Source organism: Alternaria atra (genome assembly GCF_907166805.1).
Source record: "Alternaria atra isolate CS162 genome assembly, contig: 21, whole genome shotgun sequence".
Lineage (NCBI taxonomy): Eukaryota > Fungi > Ascomycota > Dothideomycetes > Pleosporales > Pleosporaceae > Alternaria > Alternaria atra.
Window position 1 is genome coordinate 5965079 of NW_025091319.1, and position 17548 is coordinate 5982626.

A 17548-nucleotide genomic window follows, 5' to 3' on the forward strand; every position below is an offset into this window, starting at 1 on the left:
TTAGGGTGTTTCTAATTGGGATTGAGATATCACATGGAATGAAATGACATGTATGAATGATGATACTGAGAGCTAATTGCAGTGCACTTGAGTGATGTGAAGACCTTGCTATTATATGTTGAATTTGTTCTTCCGTCAAATCTAGTATATGCGAAACCAGCTTTTGGGAAGTATACACTGCGCACTATGCCAACCATGCATAGTGCTCCAACGCCTGAACACCTAGGAACCCCAATATAGACTTCCGTTACATATTGATATAAACTCATCTCACAGCAAGGCGCGCGTAGTCTCGCTTCTTATCGACCCTGCTGGCCAGCCAAACCAGGTCCATCTCTGGTCCACCCTCCCTTCCGCATACCCTCTTCAATCCTGCCCCAAATCCTCTCCACAACCTCTCTGTCCCTCCACCTGCCCTTTTCGCTGCCAGTCCACTTATCCACGCCCACGGGTAGCACACCTCTACCCAATTGCTTGACCGTCTCCGGTGGCTCTTCCGAGCTCCAGCCAACAAATATACCTGGGTAGTTTGCAAACAGCTCAGCCGGCTGGGTATACTTGTAGCTCTTGAACTGCCAGAGCTGGCCTGTAGTGAAGATGGCGACTACACGGCTCCAGTATGTGGGTTTGAAGCTGGCGGTGGAATCGACGCAGATGAAGGTCAACGGTTGTGAGGAGACGGAGGGGATGAGACGCTGAATTTGGATCATGTTTGCTGAGGCGGATGTGCTAGACGAGTCTGTGGTGTTGGGTGGGACGAAGATACCGTCGCTTAGGAAGGTCTTTACGTTCGAGGTGCGGAGGAGGGAGGAGGCTGATGGGGAAAGGAGAATGATGGGTTGTAGACGGCGCTGAGGACGTTTCTGGAGGTTGGCGACGAGGGCGGGCTGGGGAGCAGGGAGTTTGTTGGCGTCGGGCCGGGAGCGAAGGAATGTACTGGCGATTTTGCGGTAAGGTGAGAAGTCCTGAGATGTATGTCAGTCTGTGAGCAATCAAGTTTGTGAGCTGAAAGATACGTACGACGTTCTTGGATCCTCTTAACACACTATTGTGGTCTCCCATCTTCCTCTCCCCATCGTAGATCTGGAGTAACCGCGCATCCACCATCTTGCCCGCGCCTCCTACCATGACGCCTCTTCCTCCATCGACTGGAACGCCCTTGCCGCCTGCAATAGCCGCTGCATCACCAGCGGCCGCACTCAACGCACCTCCATCTATGGCAGCAATGCTATCACTGCTCTCCGTCTCTCCACTCAACCAAGCAATAAGCTCAATCTTTTGCGCGAACGTCAGATTCTGCACACTTCCTCCAGCGCCACTCGGCAGCTCCTCATTGAGCGTCTGGACAGCGGCGAAGTAATCCGTAACAGAAGCGTCCTTGTTCAGCCACGCGAAGTAGCAGCTGCGCAAATCTACCGCCTTGCCATCTGGCGCAAATCGCGTAGGGGTATTTAGCGCAAACACCCTGTGGTCGCCAGAGTCGGTATTGAAGGACACGTGTGTTGCGATGGCGAGATCAGCGACGGTGTCGCCTGGTGTGGGTTCGGCGCTCGTGGTGAGGATCGGTGTTGCGCTGGCTTTGATGCTCAGGCGGAGGTTATAGAGCGCGTCTGCGACTTCTGCTTCTGCTGCTGCCATCTTGAGGCGATTGGCGCGTCGTGCGCGTGTGTGGGAAGTGGAGGATTGGGAATTGTGCTTCTTTGGCGTGGCTGTTCGAGCTTGAGGTCGCGACTATGCGATTGTACTTTCGGGGGAGAATGCCGGGGTTTCTCCGATTGGAACGTGCCTCGGACTTCCGCTTGCGTCCTCACTCCACGAACATGTCTACACTAAGCACCCATAGACCTACGCCCATGTTCAGCTGCTTCCTGAGCTGCTTCAGTTGATCAAATCACTGCTGTAGGCTTCAAATCCACGAAAAGCAAGCATTGCTCTGCTGTGAGCTACGCTTTCTAGTATGTCTTTCCACGTCGATGCTGACTTGTGACCATTGAACATCAATTCACCATATCTGTTCACCATTCACTCTACCTTTATAAATCTTCTTCCTGCTTCTCAGCGAAGCATCGCATGTGATAGTGTCAGATAACGCAAAAAGAGATCATGCACATACTATGGGTAACGAACCTTACATTTTCTCCTGCTTTCCTCGTCTCATCCGCGGGGCGTAGGTATAGAAAAAGATTCACCAGGCCATTGTTTCTTCTCCTTCTTCTCCTTCTAGTTCTCATTCTATGGTTATCGCTTCGTTCTTCAGCTCTTTCTTACGCGCCTCTATAAGTACTATTGACCAAGAGCCGTTCCCCTGGTCATCCACTATGCTTGCCTGCGATAAGAACTAGGTGAGGGCTTGAGGCATCCCTATTATGCGACTAAGAAGGATCTCGTGTATGGTCGTCTCCAACGTTTCCATTTCGCTCTCCCTAGGAGGCCTGCCTTACTCTCCCTTTCACTTTCATCTTCACCAGCAGCCGACGTACCCACGACGCGACGCAATTTCCAAGCTTTAGCCCTAGTATCAGGCAACCGTTTCTAAGAGTTTCTAGCGCCTGTCGTCGGTAAGCCGTACGTAGACCCGAGCTCACCTATTTTACTATGAGAATCAGTCTTGATACTGCAACACCAATTTACGCCCCACTTTTTCTTGTGCGCAGGTGACGACGCCTGGACATTCAGGGTCCAGTCTAGATATCACGAGACTGCGAAGCGAGCTCTGCTGAGCTGGCTATATAAACAACGCTGCCCGCTCACTTGCCTCCATCACTTTTACCCCACACTTACATCGATTACTCGAGTTCCAAAATAGTGCCTATTACTTCTCAACCCCTTCTCTACCATGGCCACAGTCAGCTTATGCGGCACTGCCACTGCGAAAGCTCCGATGGTGTTCGCCTCGTTCACCTTTTGGAGCTGGCCGACTTACCAGTACCAGGCCTGAGAGACCACAATCGCTCAGTTCGGCCACTACAAGTATATCAGCTCCTCCCTCGACTGTGTGTTACTGACGCTTACAAGTGAGTTGAACACTCACCAAACGCAAGCAAGCACAGCAGCAACATCCAAACAAGCGATCAACAGTCCACAGCATTCATCGACATCATCTTTTGCCGCTACCATCACACACCGCAACAATGCCTTTGTCACAACGAACTCTCGCCCGTGCATTCCGTCTGCGACTCACCATTTTATCCCAGTCAGCATTGCTTTCGGCACACTTGTCAGCCAACTACATTCACCCGGATAGAAGGGCATATGGACGCCGCTTGTAGCTAGCAGCGAAGCGTAAGCCAACCCTTTCCCCACTCCACTGTACCTCACTAACACCATTCATATTAGGTTCTCATCTTTCCATGTACTCAGCTCCTCACTTTACTTCATTTGGAGTCACCAAGTTCCATCAGCCCTAACTGCAGTCGCCCGTCCGATCAGCAGCCCCTCAGACCCGAGCAGCATGGCCTTGTGCCTCAGTGGAAGGTCTCCCGACTTGTTTCGGTGCGATGTCACTCCAGCGAATTCGGGATCTGAGATGGCTGTCGGTCACCATGACGGTGCACTTTACTGCGGTGTGGGCCCGGGAACGGCGATGGGCTTCTGAGAATTCGGCTCGCATTGCCTTGTGCATTAACGAAAGGTTGCCCGACTTGTTTCGGTGTCAATGTCACTTCGGCGTGTTGGTGCAGTAGAAGCTCGGGATCTGTTGGTGAAGGGTGTGGTGAAGTGGCGGGGCTATGGTGGTGGCTTCTATAAGATGGTCAGTTTTGTTGGATATAGAGGATGAATATACTTTTGTAATAATGAGAGCTTGTTCGCTTCACCCCTTCTTTGCTCTATTTTTTATGATGCTTCTTGGTTCGTCTGCAGTGCTGACCGCCTCTGACATGGTTGATGGCCTCGCTCTTGGTTGTGCTTGGTCGCTCTTTCCTTGACCCACACTAAGAAGGCCAACGAGCCAATTATAGGTAAACAGGTAAAACTCCGCCAGGCTACTACAGATAGCAGTATATCGATGGAATACTTTCTCACGCATGTACTAGCTGTATACAGTGCAAAGAATATTGTGTCATTATATCTTTAGAGAAAACTACAAGTACGTTCTAGATACTACATGATCTACGTATATTGAGCGGTTCAAGTTGATGTCTTCAGTAAATCCACGCAGAGTCATGAAAACACGAAAGAAGCAGTTATCACAAAGCGAGGTCAATTTGCAAGGGTGAAATTTTAAATGTTAAACTTATACATTATCATAGCGGTGTCATTAAACTAAGATCACATGCTAATCCCTCTTGGGAATATCTATCTACTGTCCAACGACAGTGAAGCTGTCCTGAACCTTCAGGTCGCGGCTGCTGAGACCAACCCAGATGGTGAACTCGCCCTCAGGGATAACCCACTGCTGGCTGACAATATCCCAGTAGCTCAAGTCCCTGCGGTGGAGCTCGAAAGAAACCTTCTGGCTCTCGCCCTCCTCAAGGTAGACCTTCTCGAAGCCGCGGAGCTGGCGGATGGGTGTACCAGCAGGTGCGGAAGAGGGAAGACCAACGTAGAGCTGGGGAACAGTGGCACCAGCGACGTCACCAGTGTTGGCAACAGAGACGGTGACGTTGTAAAGAGACTCCCAGAGAGCGGGGTTGCCACCAGGCTGAATGGGGAGCTGCTCAGGGTGGGAGGTGATGTTGTGCTCCAGAGGAGACGACTCAATGTCGGAGATCTCAAAGGTGGTGTAGGAGAGACCGAAACCGAATTCGTAGCGGACTGACATGTTCTGGAGGTCGAAGTGGCGGTAGTCAATCTCGAGCTTCTCGTCGAACCAGCTCTGCCAGTCGGCGTAACCAGTAGTGTTGATGGCAGTAGTGGGAGGCGCGTTCCAGTCGGAGCCATTGTTAGCAATGGTGTAGGGAAGGTGACCAGAGGGGTTTACGTGTCCGTACAGGATGTCGACGAGCGAGTTTCCGGACTCCTGACCGGGAAAGTGAGCAGCCAGGATAGCGGTAATATTGGGGTGGTCGGACCATGGCAGAGTGTTGATACCAGCGGAGTGAGTAACGATAACGGTGTTGTTGCAGTAAGAAGCAACCGACTCAACAACGTCATCACCGTCCCAGTCGGATCCCAAATGAGCGCGGTCAGCACCCTCCTCAGCCCAAGTCTTGAGCATGACAATGCAGACATCGGGGACAGCACGGGGAATGACAAGCTGGCTAACGTTGTTGGAGGTGATGTGAGTGTTGTTGAGGAAGAACTGGGTGATACCGCCATCTGCGGCGACACGGTCCTGGATGGCACGCAGAGGGGAGATCATGTAGGTGAATTGACCAGTACCGGAACCACCACCAGCGAACAGACTGCCGAACTCGTAGTTCTGCTGGTTGATGACGGAGCTGCGAACTGGCTCTCCGGCATCATTGCCGAAGATAGCGACGTTGCGAGGAGCCTTGAGGGGCAGGGTACGGTCAACATTCTTCAGGAGAACGCTGCCAGCAGCACCGTGTCGGCGGATCAGCTCGCCGTGGTTGCCACGCACATCACGGCTGACCTCTCCGGTGAGGTTGTACTCGCGTGTCCACGTGCTGCGGGGCGAGAAGGTGTTGAGGTCAGCACCTGAGGGATCGGCGGAAGGGAAGTCCTGGTCTTGGCCGAGTTGGAAGTAAGGAGTCATGATACGCATGACCATGTCGTCAATGCGGGACATGTCGAGACTGCCATTGTTGGCGGCGGCAGTGAGATTGCCGCCAAAGTAAGAGGGGATGCCAAAATTCAGGCCATAGGCGCCGAGTCCACCAGGCATGTTCATGTCAAGACCGGCCTCGATGGAGGCAACACCAGCGTGGGTGGCACCCCAGTCAGACATAATGTAACCTTGGAAGCCAAGTTCAGTCTTGAGCAGGCCGTTCTGTGAGGCGGAGTTCTGGCATCCGTAAGATCCGTTGATTCTCTGGTACGAGCACATGAAGCTGGCAGCACGGGCCTTAGCCGCGTTGGCAAAAGGCCACATATAAAGTTCGTGCATGGTGCGGTCATCAATGTTGGATGAGAGAGCTGCTGTGGTAGTCTCCGTGTTGTCGTCCTCGTTCTCGTAGAGGGGATTGCGAAGGATCTCTTGCTCGTTGCCGATCCAGTGCTTTGCGCAGGCTTGCACACCTGCATCTTGGATACCATTGATGGTCTTCTCCATAGCTACACCGCTGAGGTAAGGATCGGAGGAGAATCCTTCCCAGTTACGGCCTGCGTAGGCAGAGCGTCCGAGAGGACCGGCGACGGGACCCAGGAAGACCTGTGAGCCCTTCGCCCTGAACTCCTTGCCCATGGCATTACCACGCTCGTACATGATGTCCTTGTCCCATGTGGCTCCAGCAGATACACCAGCAGAGAAGACGCTGGCGTAGTCGGCAACACGGATTCCAAGAGGACCATCCTGAAGACATAGGCCAGGGAAACCAAGACGGGGAATAGCAACGATGTTGCCAACACAAGGTCCAGCTTGACCAGTGACCATGTCAGCCTTCTCCTCGATAGTGAGCTGGGCTACGAAGGCTTTCGCTTTCTCAAGGCCCATCTCCCAGCCACCGGCGCCAGTGATGTTCGCTGTAAAGTGTTAGATCGGATACGGGCATACTGAGTGTGATGAAGGACAACTTACGCGACGGGTAGACAGCTGGCGAGGAACCATACTCGGTCAAGATGGTGGTGTTGACCGGCTGTACGTACTCAAACGCATCTTCACCACGGCTGCCGCCGTCGAAGTTCTGAGCGTTGACTGCAGCCAGGAGGGCAGAGCCCTTAAGCACTGCCGAGACAAAAGAAGGTGCCATGATTCCGGATTGTCGAAGGTGAATCGAGTGCCTGGATAGCCATTGTCGTCCAGCATCGCGGTACTTATATACTGCTTCTCTCTCGGCGCATGCTCGTCCGCCCGGTAGTAGTTCACGATCCGAATTAAACGGCTAGAGGTCAACAATGCAGCCACAACCATGTCCCGAAGTTTGCCCGTCCGGGCTGCGGAATCTCCACATATCCGTACCTTACCAATGTTGTCCTGGTTTGGGGGGATAAGACGTCATCCCAGGGTTGCGTAGTTGGTTGCCAAGAGGATGGTCGGACGTATGTATGCGCGTCGGCAGATGGTTGTGGAGAAAGAAAAACAAAGAGGTCGGAGCAGAGGGATTGACTCGTGAGAATGTGCGGAGATCGTGAGTGTAATACATGACTCGGAGCAGCAAGTTGCTTCCCATCGCTGCGGTCAGCTATAGAGGGTTAGCTCTCTCTCGCGTCCGATCCTGGAGGATGCTGCCTCTTCCACGTGCTGTGAACCACAGCTTTGGTACTGGAGGTTTCATCGATAGAACATTCTATGGCGTCAATCTCCGCACAACGCATCGGTACACCTTCCATCACGACTCGTGCACTGGGGAAACCGCGCAAAATATGACTATGCGCAACCAAGCTCCACGCCTCCAGGCTTGTCCGTCTATTAGAAAGCGGGGCGAGATCTTGGAAATTGTATGTTGCCGACGAAAAGTCCCGACCGCCATGGGTAAGTCCCCGTCACGAGGTACTTGGGAAAGAGAAATTTTCGGTGCATGGAGCAAGCGTCGGAGCAAGTGGTACAATTCGGTAGACGCTAAACCAAAGACAGGAGCGCATCCTTGAAAAACCCCAGCATCGTCATAGAGCGATCGCTCCGGAGCTCCACAAGACACTTCCCCGCAAAACGTTCTGAGCCGAAGTTGAGCCTCAGGTCAAGTGGAGATCGTCAGGTCGAGTTATTGGCAGGATAGAAATTCTCGCATCGCGGCTGCCAAATGCCGCTCTTAGCTATGAATGCCGCATCGTCTTTGTCTTTGCGTAGTGAACTACATGTACGTAATGCGGTGAATCACTGAGCACGAGGCTCTCGGCATACTCAATCAGGCATAACAAGTGACTGAATTGGTGGGGATAAAAGTGTTCAACCTCCATATTGTTGAGTTGTTGTTGCGGGTACTGTACGGACTGACAGAGTAACTGGATCGTGATCGCAAACGCACGGAACCAACCGAGTCTACAAGGAACGACTGTTACCCTACACAAGTACCTACGCAGTGACACAATATGGTCAAGGCATGCACTCGTGACCTCTCGGCGATTTGCGGGATTTGACCTACCATAGCTTTTCTCCATCGTACTCTTGCATCAGTCCATGCATTTGTGAGGTTCAACGACGTGTCATTCGAGAATACCGCCCGAAGCGATGACGGGCCGAAGCCTCCATGGATATACCAAGGAGTATCTATGTACCGAGACTACGGTCGGATAGCATCTGGACCGTTTTCGTCGCTAACACACCTGCAATCACGAACGTCGATACTGTTTTTCAAGAATCGCAAACCAAAGGTTCAAACATAAGAATTAGTATTAACTATACTGATTAAACAAAGTAACCCAAAGATCTACAAGTACGAAAAGAATTACATCCCTCCAAAGCAACCAGTTTTATGGAGTTCAAGCGGTGCCAGCATCATTCTCTCCACTCCTCTCTCCAGGGTGTCCACCCTGTTGCGCTACCTTCTCCGCACCCTCCTTCGCCTGATCCGCCTTGCCCTTCGCCTTCGCGCCGCCCTTGGTCTTATGGAAGAGGTTCTTGAGCGAGTTGAGGTTGGCAACACGGAATAGGTAATAAGTAAGAACAGCAAGGAAGGCGTTGAAACCGATGAAAGCGAAGAGGATACCAAAGTTCCTCCATCGCTCACCGTAGTAAATCGACGAGCCAGCCAGGAACTGGTCAGCATTACTCAAAGAACAGTAGTTGCAGCCAGCGGTCGCATCTGGGTTCTGGATCGTACCGCCCGCGGCAGCAGCGTAATCGGCTAGATAAGCACCGCATGTCTGGCCAGCCGGTGGGTCGAACACGGAAACTTCACGCGCGCTGCAAACGACTTCTCGGCCTGAAAGCATGGTCGAGACCATGCCGCCAATCCAGTAAGTGAACGGACTGACGCGGTACATGAAGAGCCAGAAGCCAGGAAGATTGTCCGGAGACTGCAAAACACCGTTGAAGAGGATACTCATGAGTGTGAGCAGCGAGACGAGACCTGATGCTGTTTCGGCGTTAGGTAGCGCTGCGATGGTCATGTCGGCAAAGGTGGACGTGTAGATGAGAAGCTGCATGCAGAACAGCAGCACCAAGCCCTGGCGTTCACTGGATTGGCTCGCGCCGACGACCGGATAGTAGAAGGTTGCGAATGTGAGAATACCAGCGATGATACCGTATGGGATCTCCACAACAATGTTGGCGACCATAAAGGCGATCCAGCTGTACGCTTTTGATGGCCTCTCGCGGGACTCGTAGAGAGAACGTTGCGTGATAAAGAGGGGTTGAATCTGTTGTACAAGTGACGAGAAGATTGTAGTAAGCATGAAGACCGAGAAGATGATGGTCTGCATGCCCGCTAGAGTGGTGTTGGCCTGATAGAAGGAGAAACCGATGAAGAGACCAGCAATGGTGCAGAGACCAAACTTAGCCATAACATAACTGGGCATGCGCCAGTACTGTTGGAAAGCACGGTATGTGCACTCCACAATTTGCGTTGTCAGTGGCATAGCGAACTCGCTTCCACCAGTTTCCGCGGCAATGTTGAGTTCCTCATGTTTCTTGGACTCGTGGAGTTGATCGATTTGCTGCTGGACGCCATTGGCTTCGTTGCTTCCTTTCCAGACGTCGAACCAGTCCTGACCATTGTTGTTCTTGCCAGCGTTGACAATCTCCAGCATGTATTCAGCCGGGTTTTCGTCTTCACCACATTTGCGTGCACCATTGTTCTCGAAGTAGTCCAGGAGCGTTCGGGAGTTCTCGCCGAGCTCGCCAAAGTAGACGGTCTTACCACCACGAGCAAGGAAGAGGAGGCGGTCGAACTCCTGGAACAGAATAGCGCTGGGCTGATGGATGGTACAGAGGATGGCTTGGCCAGCGTTACTGAGTTTGCGTAGGAAGGCGATGATAGACCAGGAACTCTGCACAGAAGTTAGCAATTGTAGGTAATACATGGGTTCACGTGGCAGTACTGACCTGTGAATCGAGACCCGAAGTAGGCTCGTCAAGGAAAAGCAACAACTTCGGCTTGGCAGCAAGCTCAACACCAATGGTCAGAAGCTTCCGCTGTTCAACGTTCAAACCCTCGCCAGGAACACCAACAACAGCTTCGGCAAAGTCGGACATGTTCAACATCTTAATGACTTCTTCAACGTAGTCGTACTTCTCCTGCTTGCTCACAGTCTTGGGCTGGCGCAGCATGGCGGAGAACTGCAATGCTTCACGAACAGTTGAAGTCTCAAGATGAAGATCCTGTTGCTGAACATAACCGGTTGAACGTTGGAATGCGGGGTCGAGGGGTTTGCCGTTGACGAACATATCGCCTGTGATAACACCCATGGTGGTTCGCTGAGCCAGAACATCCAAAAGCGTGGTTTTGCCAGCTCCGGAGACACCCATAAGTGCGGTCATACTTCCAGGCTTGACGAAGCCAGAGACATGATCGAGTAATCGGCGCGGCTCACCCTTGATCTCGATATCGTAGACAACGTCGCGCCAAGTGAAAACACCCTTTTGTTCTTCGATAGCGCTGACATCACCAGCGCCTTCCTGCTCACCTTTTTGGGCTGCTCCGGATTCCTCGTCGGAGCCCTTACCACCAGGTTGCATGTAAGCTGGAACATGTCCACGTCGGAAGACCAGTTGCTCAGCGGTGTTGGACGTGGAAGAGTTGACTTCAACAGCGATGAAGTAAGTAACCAAGAAGAAGATCAGGAAAGCCCAGAGAATGCCAAAGTTGCGCCAAACATGGCTCCAAGAGTACGAGTATGAGACTTCGATAAAGCTATCGCCACTGATAAATGTTTGTCCGGCAACAGCACCTTGAGTGTTACAGATGAAGGAGTCGCCAGTCTGTGGGTATCCGGGGCCTGACGGAATGAAGGCATCACAAGGAAAATCGACTCCGTGGAACTCGTTGGCAAGCAGAATCTCGAATGCATAGAACTAAGGAGAATATATTAGCAGCTGACAGTAATGGAGTGGACAACAAACTCACAATCGGATTGATCCATCTAATCCAGCCAAACCAGTCAGGCATTTCGGGAATGCGAATGACGAAACCAGTATAGATGACGAGGACCAGTACCAGAACACCGGCGCCTGCCATAGCTTGTGATGCTGTTTTGGTAACGGCGGCAGTTGTGCGGAAGATAGCTGCCATGACGAAGGTTGCCATATACGTAACGATGAAGAACAAGAAGAACTGTCCAGCAGTATACCGAAGCTGCGCTAGGAAGTACAAAATGATGTTGAAGACTACGGCCTGTATGAATTTGACAGGTATGTCGGCAACGATACCAGCAATAGCTTCAGTCGATGGATGGTAGAATGCATACGAGTTGTGCTTCTCGACGATAGGGCGCTGAGCGTAGAGACCTGAGATTTCACCAATGGACGTAAGGGCGTTGAAGAGAATGGCCAAGAAAATGACTGCTCCGCGACCTTGGAATGAGCTGGATCCTTGGGAATGACCAAAGTAGATGGAACCGACGATAAGAGCGATAATGACGTTAAGACCAGCTTGTGTGGCTGTGGAGGCTACATCACCCCAAATGCGCTGGTATGCTCGTCGTGTGTTGAGCTTGATCTGCATGGGGACGCTGATGAGATACGGCGACTTGGGACGAGCGTGTTTGGCCTGAATGTAGTTCTTCTGCTGACGCAGTGTCTCGAGAGTACCATGCTCGTTGATTGGGTTCTCGGCCTCGAAGTCCTTGATCTCTTCGAGGAGGGCTTTGTACTCAGGTGAGTCGCGCCAGTACTTCTCAAAGTCTTGTGGCGTGCGTGGCACCCTGTTCTCCATACCCTCCCTGGCCTTCCGTTCGTCTGGGTTGGTGACAGCTGTGAGGAAATCTCCAGCAGTCTGTCGGGGTGGGCAGTACCATCCTTGACGCTCAAAGTAGTCTTTGGCTTCACTGGCAGGTCCAAAGTAGATCTGACGGCCTTCGTACAGAACAGCGGCTTTGTCGAAGCAGTCGTACACGCTTTGACTAGCCTGGTAGATAGCCACCGCAGCAGCACCTCCAGCCAGATCAGAGCCGACTCTCAAAGCCTTTACGAACTTCAGCGCAGTAGCTGAGTCCAATCCACGGGTTGAGTTATCCCAGGCTGCAAAGGGAGCGCCAGCGAGCAGCATCTCAGCGACGGACACTCGCTTCCTCTCTCCACCCGACACACCGCGAACGAAGTCGTTTCCGACCTTGGTGTTGTAGGTGTGGCTTAGTCCAAGGACAGCCATAACGACCTTGGCCATGAACTGTGCGAACTCATCGCGGCTCGCCCCACCGGGTCGGTTTGATGGTGTTCTGACAGCGGCAGCGAATTCGAGAGTCTGACCTACAGTCAGATGCGGGAAGTGCTTGTCGACTTCCTGGTTGTACACTGTCTCGCCCTTGAATTCCTTGCGCATACGATCCTGGGGTATACCGTTATAGTGGACAAGTGACTCGTCTGTCTCTAGACCATGAAGCTCGCCAGTGAGCGCCTTCAGAAGAGTAGAACAACCAGATCCGGGGCGTCCAAGTACTACACATAGTTCACCGGCTCGGATGATACCATCGAAGCTGTGTAGAATCTGCTTGCGTTCTGACTTACCGAAGATCTCTTTCGCACGGAACGGCATCATGAAGAGATCTGCGACTGTGTCCTGAAGCTGGAGAGCCTTGCCGGAACCGAAGACATTGAGATTTCTGTAGACAACGTTGACTTTCTTCATCTCGATGCCTTCGCCCTCGAGCTGGTTCCGGAACATGTTCAGAAACCTGCTAAGATCAAAAGCCTCGTTAGAGGGGTCCACTCGAGGATCATTTGGCTGCGCAATGCTCATCTGCTGTGTCACTCTCGAAGCAGATGTGAAGATGCGTGCCAATTCTCGCCTGCCGTCGTCGTCGATCTCGGATCGTGTAGCCCGACGCTGGAGGGTACCTGGAGCAACATCTTCGGATGAGGATGAAGTAGCCGTCCTTTTGACTTTTCGTGAGTCGCCATTTGATCCAAGTTTGGTTTCTGAGGAATCGGACGAGCTTGATGTGTTGATCTTCTCGAGCGGCACCACCTCCTCCTCGTGAGGCCGTGATTGAGTCGCATCGGCAGAGTTGAACAGCCCCGATCCTGTTGATGTTGATGTTTCGTGTGTGTAAGAGTGTGATGAGAAGAGTCCGTGGTTGCCGTGAGCGTGGCCATCGGGGAAGTACGTCTCACGCCCAGAAGCAGTGCGAACAACGCCGTGTGCAGGAGTTTGGGTTTCGGACCCTGATTGGGCAGAGGTGTGGATTTGTGTTTGACCCGAATCTGACGTGTTCGACATGAAAGCCTCGCCTTTGGACTTGAAGTCAGCCATTGTGAGTTGCAGCGGCGAGTGCTGGCGTGCTATGTCGACGTCGGTGATGTCTTTTTGCTGCCCGCCTGCGACCATTCAACATATATCAACTCTTAGCCAACGTGCGGGCCTATGTTGTCATAGCACCACGGATGGCGGACACTCCCCATGCCCGCGATTAGTCCTTGCACCAGCGCCTCGGACGAGATGCTTGGACCCTTTGAGTAAGATTTGTCCTTCGCCACAGTAGATGATTGGGAGCGTGCGCGCGCTATGCGGGCCGAATTCGAAGTGTGCGGATCCATCTCAGCATGTTTGATGCGTATTCGTTCGAGACCGCAATTAGTTCCACAACGCTAGGCGCCCAGGTTGTTTTTCCCTATGTTCTACATGACATCACAGCCCGGACCTCTGCGGAAGCGGATTGTGCCAAGAACAGCCATCACGATCACAGTATCTAGTCGAAGCAAGATATATGGAGGCTATCATGGCGACAAAGCGTGTCTTTTCGATGCGCAGTCGCTGCGTGCCTCTGCTGGTGATGACGCTGGGTTGCAGCTGCCTGTCCAACGCTTAATTTGGTCCGTGATCGACAACTTACTGCTTCCGGACGAGAGATCGCTCGGGATCCTCGTTACGTCTGCCACGCATCTTGGTACCCGTCTTCCACGCACCCACCGTACAACCCCCTGCTGCCCTCGTCGAACATCCGAATGATCCGAGCCAGCACTTCCGCTTCGTGTTATACAAGTTCCGGTGATATTTCTGTCTGTTGAGTTGCATCTACTTTCCACTTTTCGGTCGTAATATGAGGCGGTGCACAACGGATCCCTGAGTACTGCTCATCACGGACAAACAGAACCTCCGCTTGACATAATCAAGCGGACGTGTACGCAGATGCATTACTAGTGCAATTTCACTTGCTTATGTCGGCACCTACAGAACTCTATTCTTTCTGATGGAAGCGATAACACACGAACCTACTATGGTTCCTAACCGTTCGCGCACGGTAGTCTCAAAAGATCTCATTTTACCAGTGGTGAGATGTGGTACCAGAGACCAAAGATAAAGTTTCAATGTCTCACCTCCACTTTCTAGGATTGCCTTCGAGCATGTATATTAATGTGGCTAGTGTGCGCGCAATCACATCGAGACCTCAGCGTGTATGATAGTTCCAGTGATCAACACACAGATTTAGGATCCGCACACAGAATATCGTTTATGCATGGTCGCGCATCAAGCTCCAGATCTACGGCATGCATTGTATGCTACATATGTACACCGTAGCGAGCTGATGATCACGATCTCGTTGCTGATGAACGTTATTGGTGCATGCTCGACAACGCTTCCCCAGGAAAAGTGGAGCGCGTCTAGACTTGATGCTTGTAAAACGGCAGATTCCAGCATTAAAGATGCTTGGTTTCTGGGTGCTCATATGATTACTGAACAGAAGATTAGCTTAAGTTTGACTAGCACGTATACCGGTGATAAGCAAACCTTATGGATGGTATTGCAAGTTTGGGTCGCCGTTTAACTGTCAATGCCTCTAGCGCTCTTGATCTCGCGCAGATGGGGTTGTCAAGGTTCTGTCGATCCGTCTTTGCTTACTTCAATTGCAACCCCTCAAGGTTATGCTCCACGATGGGTATATGCTCAGCCAAACGATTAGGATCTCGCATTATCGCAAGCACGTCCTCCTTCCTTCCTGCGAGCTTCTTCCGTACCTCCTCATACTTCTCTTCCCTCGCCGTATATTCCCTCAGCACCACGTTGTCCCCAAACTCGACAAATATCCGCGTGTCGCGTATTCTGAAGACTACATCGTCGAGACGCATGAAGAAGCGCACCAGTAGCAGTAAACGTTGTGGCATGACGCGAACTTTGCAAGATAGCATAGCGATGCCGTTGTCCGCTAGCTCGTCTTCGTAGAGTACTAGTTCATCGAAGAAATGTATCGGGTCAGGACGCTTGAGGAGTGCAAGTGGTATTGGGGTCTCGGTGGGCTCGAAGGCGGGTGCTGGTGGTGTGGTGCCCTTGTAGTCAGTGCTGTAGGACCAGTCGAATGGCTTCACTACTTCTTTGATGTCCTCGAATTGCTTCTGTCTGATACAGGTTAAGCGCGCGCTCTCTCCACCCATTGGTATAAAGTCTTACCGATTCTGCTGCCACTCTTTCGAGTATGACACCTTGAACATCTTCTCGCCTGTCTTGTCCACGAGATCTAGCGCATCGAAGGCATTGAACTCGATGTACCAGCCGCTCTGTGCATGGTCTATCCGTACCATGTTGTCGCCGAAAATCATCTCCGGCGGCGCAATGCCCAGCTTCTTGGTCATATCTTCTATAGGGCCAGCCTTGAGGATGGGCAGTTTGCGCGTGGTGATCTTGAAGCCTTCTTTCGTGATGGATGTGTCGGCCTGGCCGGGTGCCACGGTATCGGCGGGCGCGCCGTTGAGCGATGCCATGACCTGGGATGTATGCGACGAGACGCTTTGGGAGAATGTTACATGTATGAATTGTTCTTCTTTGCTGCCGCTGCATGTGGATCCGATGGCGGGGAGCTTCTGAGGAGTGGGGCGAGAACGGAAGCTCCGACCGCCGATCGCCGTTTCCCATAGCAACGACTGAAACCCACTTGTTTGTGGTTAACTAGCTGCCATGCCGTCCTCAAACCTTGGAACATCGCCAGTTACCACGCGAAAACCATCAACGTAGCATTCCATAGCCTCTAGGACGTCTCTTTTTGTGTTACTGCTTGCTTCCAGTCGCTTCAGCTTGCATCTCGACACCAAAATGGCCGACGTCGCGAACCTCGAAGCCGCCTTTGAGCGCACCACCATCAACGATGAGAACGATGAGCAGATCACATCTACTACAAGCTACCACAAGACAAAGGTGTGTATCAACCAGCCTGCGCTGTGGAGCCCCTTCTAACAACACCAAGTCTTCTGTGTCGACATCCCTATCAGCAGGCCTGTCGTCGTCGCAATCAGCAGCGAACCGCATGAAGCTGCCCCATCAGATTCCTTTACAGAAGCTCGCTACACAAAACGCAAAGACGGCAAACATCGCCAAGGTCACCATCACAGCAAGCACTAGCCGACCTTCAGAACACAACCCATCTCACCGCCGCACCCTCACCGAGTCAGCCATCTACACCGCTCCTTCCAACCCTGCACAACCCAAGCAATGGCATCTAGGCATGTTTGAGATCGGAAAGCCCCTCGGAAAGGGAAAATTCGGTCGCGTCTACCTGGCCAAGGAACGCTCGTCAGGCTTCGTGTGTGCTTTGAAGGTCCTCCACAAGTCCGAGCTCCAGCAAGGCAAAGTCGAGAAGCAGGTCCGACGAGAGATTGAAATTCAATCGCACCTCACCCACCCTAACATCCTCAAGCTGTTCGGTCACTTCCATGACGCAAAGCGCATCTTCCTCATCCTCGAGTTCGCCGGGCAAGGAGAACTATACAAGCACCTCCGCAAAGAACAACGCTTCCCAGAATGGAAAGCGGCACAATACATCGCCCAGATGGCGGCTGCGCTCAAGTACCTCCACAAGAAGCACGTCATGCATCGCGACATCAAGCCCGAAAACATCCTCGTGGGCATCCACGGTGAGATCAAGATTTCCGACTTCGGCTGGTCCGTACACGCACCCAACAATCGCCGGAACACCATGTGCGGAACTCTCGACTATCTGCCCCCGGAGATGCTTCGCGGTGGTGGCAAGGACAACTACTACTCCGAGAAGGTCGATCTGTGGAGTTTAGGTGTCTTGACGTACGAGTTCTTGGTTGGCGAAGCGCCATTTGAAGACACACAAGTCATGACACAGCGCAAGATTGCGAGGGGAGAGTACACAGTCCCAAGTTTTGTCAGCGCAGAAGCACGAGATCTCATCAAGAGGTTACTAGTGCTTGACCCTGAAAAGCGTATCGCACTTGAGGATGTTGAGGTACACCCGTGGATCGTGAAGCACTGCAAGGGCAGCCCGCGAGCTTACGAACGTACTTCAGGGGGCAAGATACGCAGCAGCTCAGAACAGTCTGAAGAGAGCTACTAAGCTTACTCTTGGTCGCGTTCACATAATGTTCAACATCTACGACGGCGAAGGGGCGTTCTGCACGGAAGTCACTGAATTTTTTTCATGTTCTTAGTCGCAT

The 17548-nt window shown here is 52.3% G+C and overlaps 5 protein-coding genes across 5 annotated transcripts; 2 read left to right on the forward strand and 3 right to left on the reverse strand.

The window, feature by feature from the left end:
* Positions 1 to 299: 299 nt before the first annotated feature.
* Positions 300 to 1638, reverse strand: ALTATR162_LOCUS2415 (uncharacterized protein; the record flags this gene model as incomplete). Its single annotated transcript, XM_043310019.1, has 2 exons — positions 300 to 965; positions 1021 to 1638. The coding sequence occupies 2 exons, from the start codon at positions 1636 to 1638 to the stop codon at positions 300 to 302; spliced, it is 1284 nt and encodes a 427-aa protein (XP_043165954.1).
* A 1198-nt stretch (positions 1639 to 2836) lies between these two features.
* Positions 2837 to 3595, forward strand: ALTATR162_LOCUS2416 (uncharacterized protein; the record flags this gene model as incomplete). Its single annotated transcript, XM_043310020.1, has 5 exons — positions 2837 to 2884; positions 2957 to 2970; positions 3016 to 3193; positions 3245 to 3282; positions 3337 to 3595. 5 exons carry the CDS (start codon positions 2837 to 2839, stop codon positions 3593 to 3595), a joined length of 537 nt encoding a protein of 178 aa, XP_043165955.1.
* Positions 3596 to 4300: 705 nt separating this feature from the next.
* Positions 4301 to 6812, reverse strand: ALTATR162_LOCUS2417 (uncharacterized protein; the record flags this gene model as incomplete). Its single annotated transcript, XM_043310021.1, has 2 exons — positions 4301 to 6585; positions 6641 to 6812. 2 exons carry the CDS (start codon positions 6810 to 6812, stop codon positions 4301 to 4303), a joined length of 2457 nt encoding a protein of 818 aa, XP_043165956.1.
* Positions 6813 to 8481: 1669 nt separating this feature from the next.
* On the reverse strand, positions 8482 to 15853 carry ALTATR162_LOCUS2418 (uncharacterized protein; the record flags this gene model as incomplete). The annotated part of the gene is made up of 9 exons (XM_043310022.1): positions 8482 to 9990; positions 10046 to 10135; positions 10577 to 11014; positions 11067 to 11911; positions 12248 to 13474; positions 14781 to 14830; positions 14886 to 14942; positions 14997 to 15491; positions 15543 to 15853. 9 exons carry the CDS (start codon positions 15851 to 15853, stop codon positions 8482 to 8484), a joined length of 5022 nt encoding a protein of 1673 aa, XP_043165957.1.
* A 328-nt stretch (positions 15854 to 16181) lies between these two features.
* On the forward strand, positions 16182 to 17448 carry ALTATR162_LOCUS2419 (uncharacterized protein; the record flags this gene model as incomplete). Its single annotated transcript, XM_043310023.1, has 2 exons — positions 16182 to 16283; positions 16333 to 17448. The coding sequence occupies 2 exons, from the start codon at positions 16182 to 16184 to the stop codon at positions 17446 to 17448; spliced, it is 1218 nt and encodes a 405-aa protein (XP_043165958.1).
* Positions 17449 to 17548: the final 100 nt, after the last annotated feature.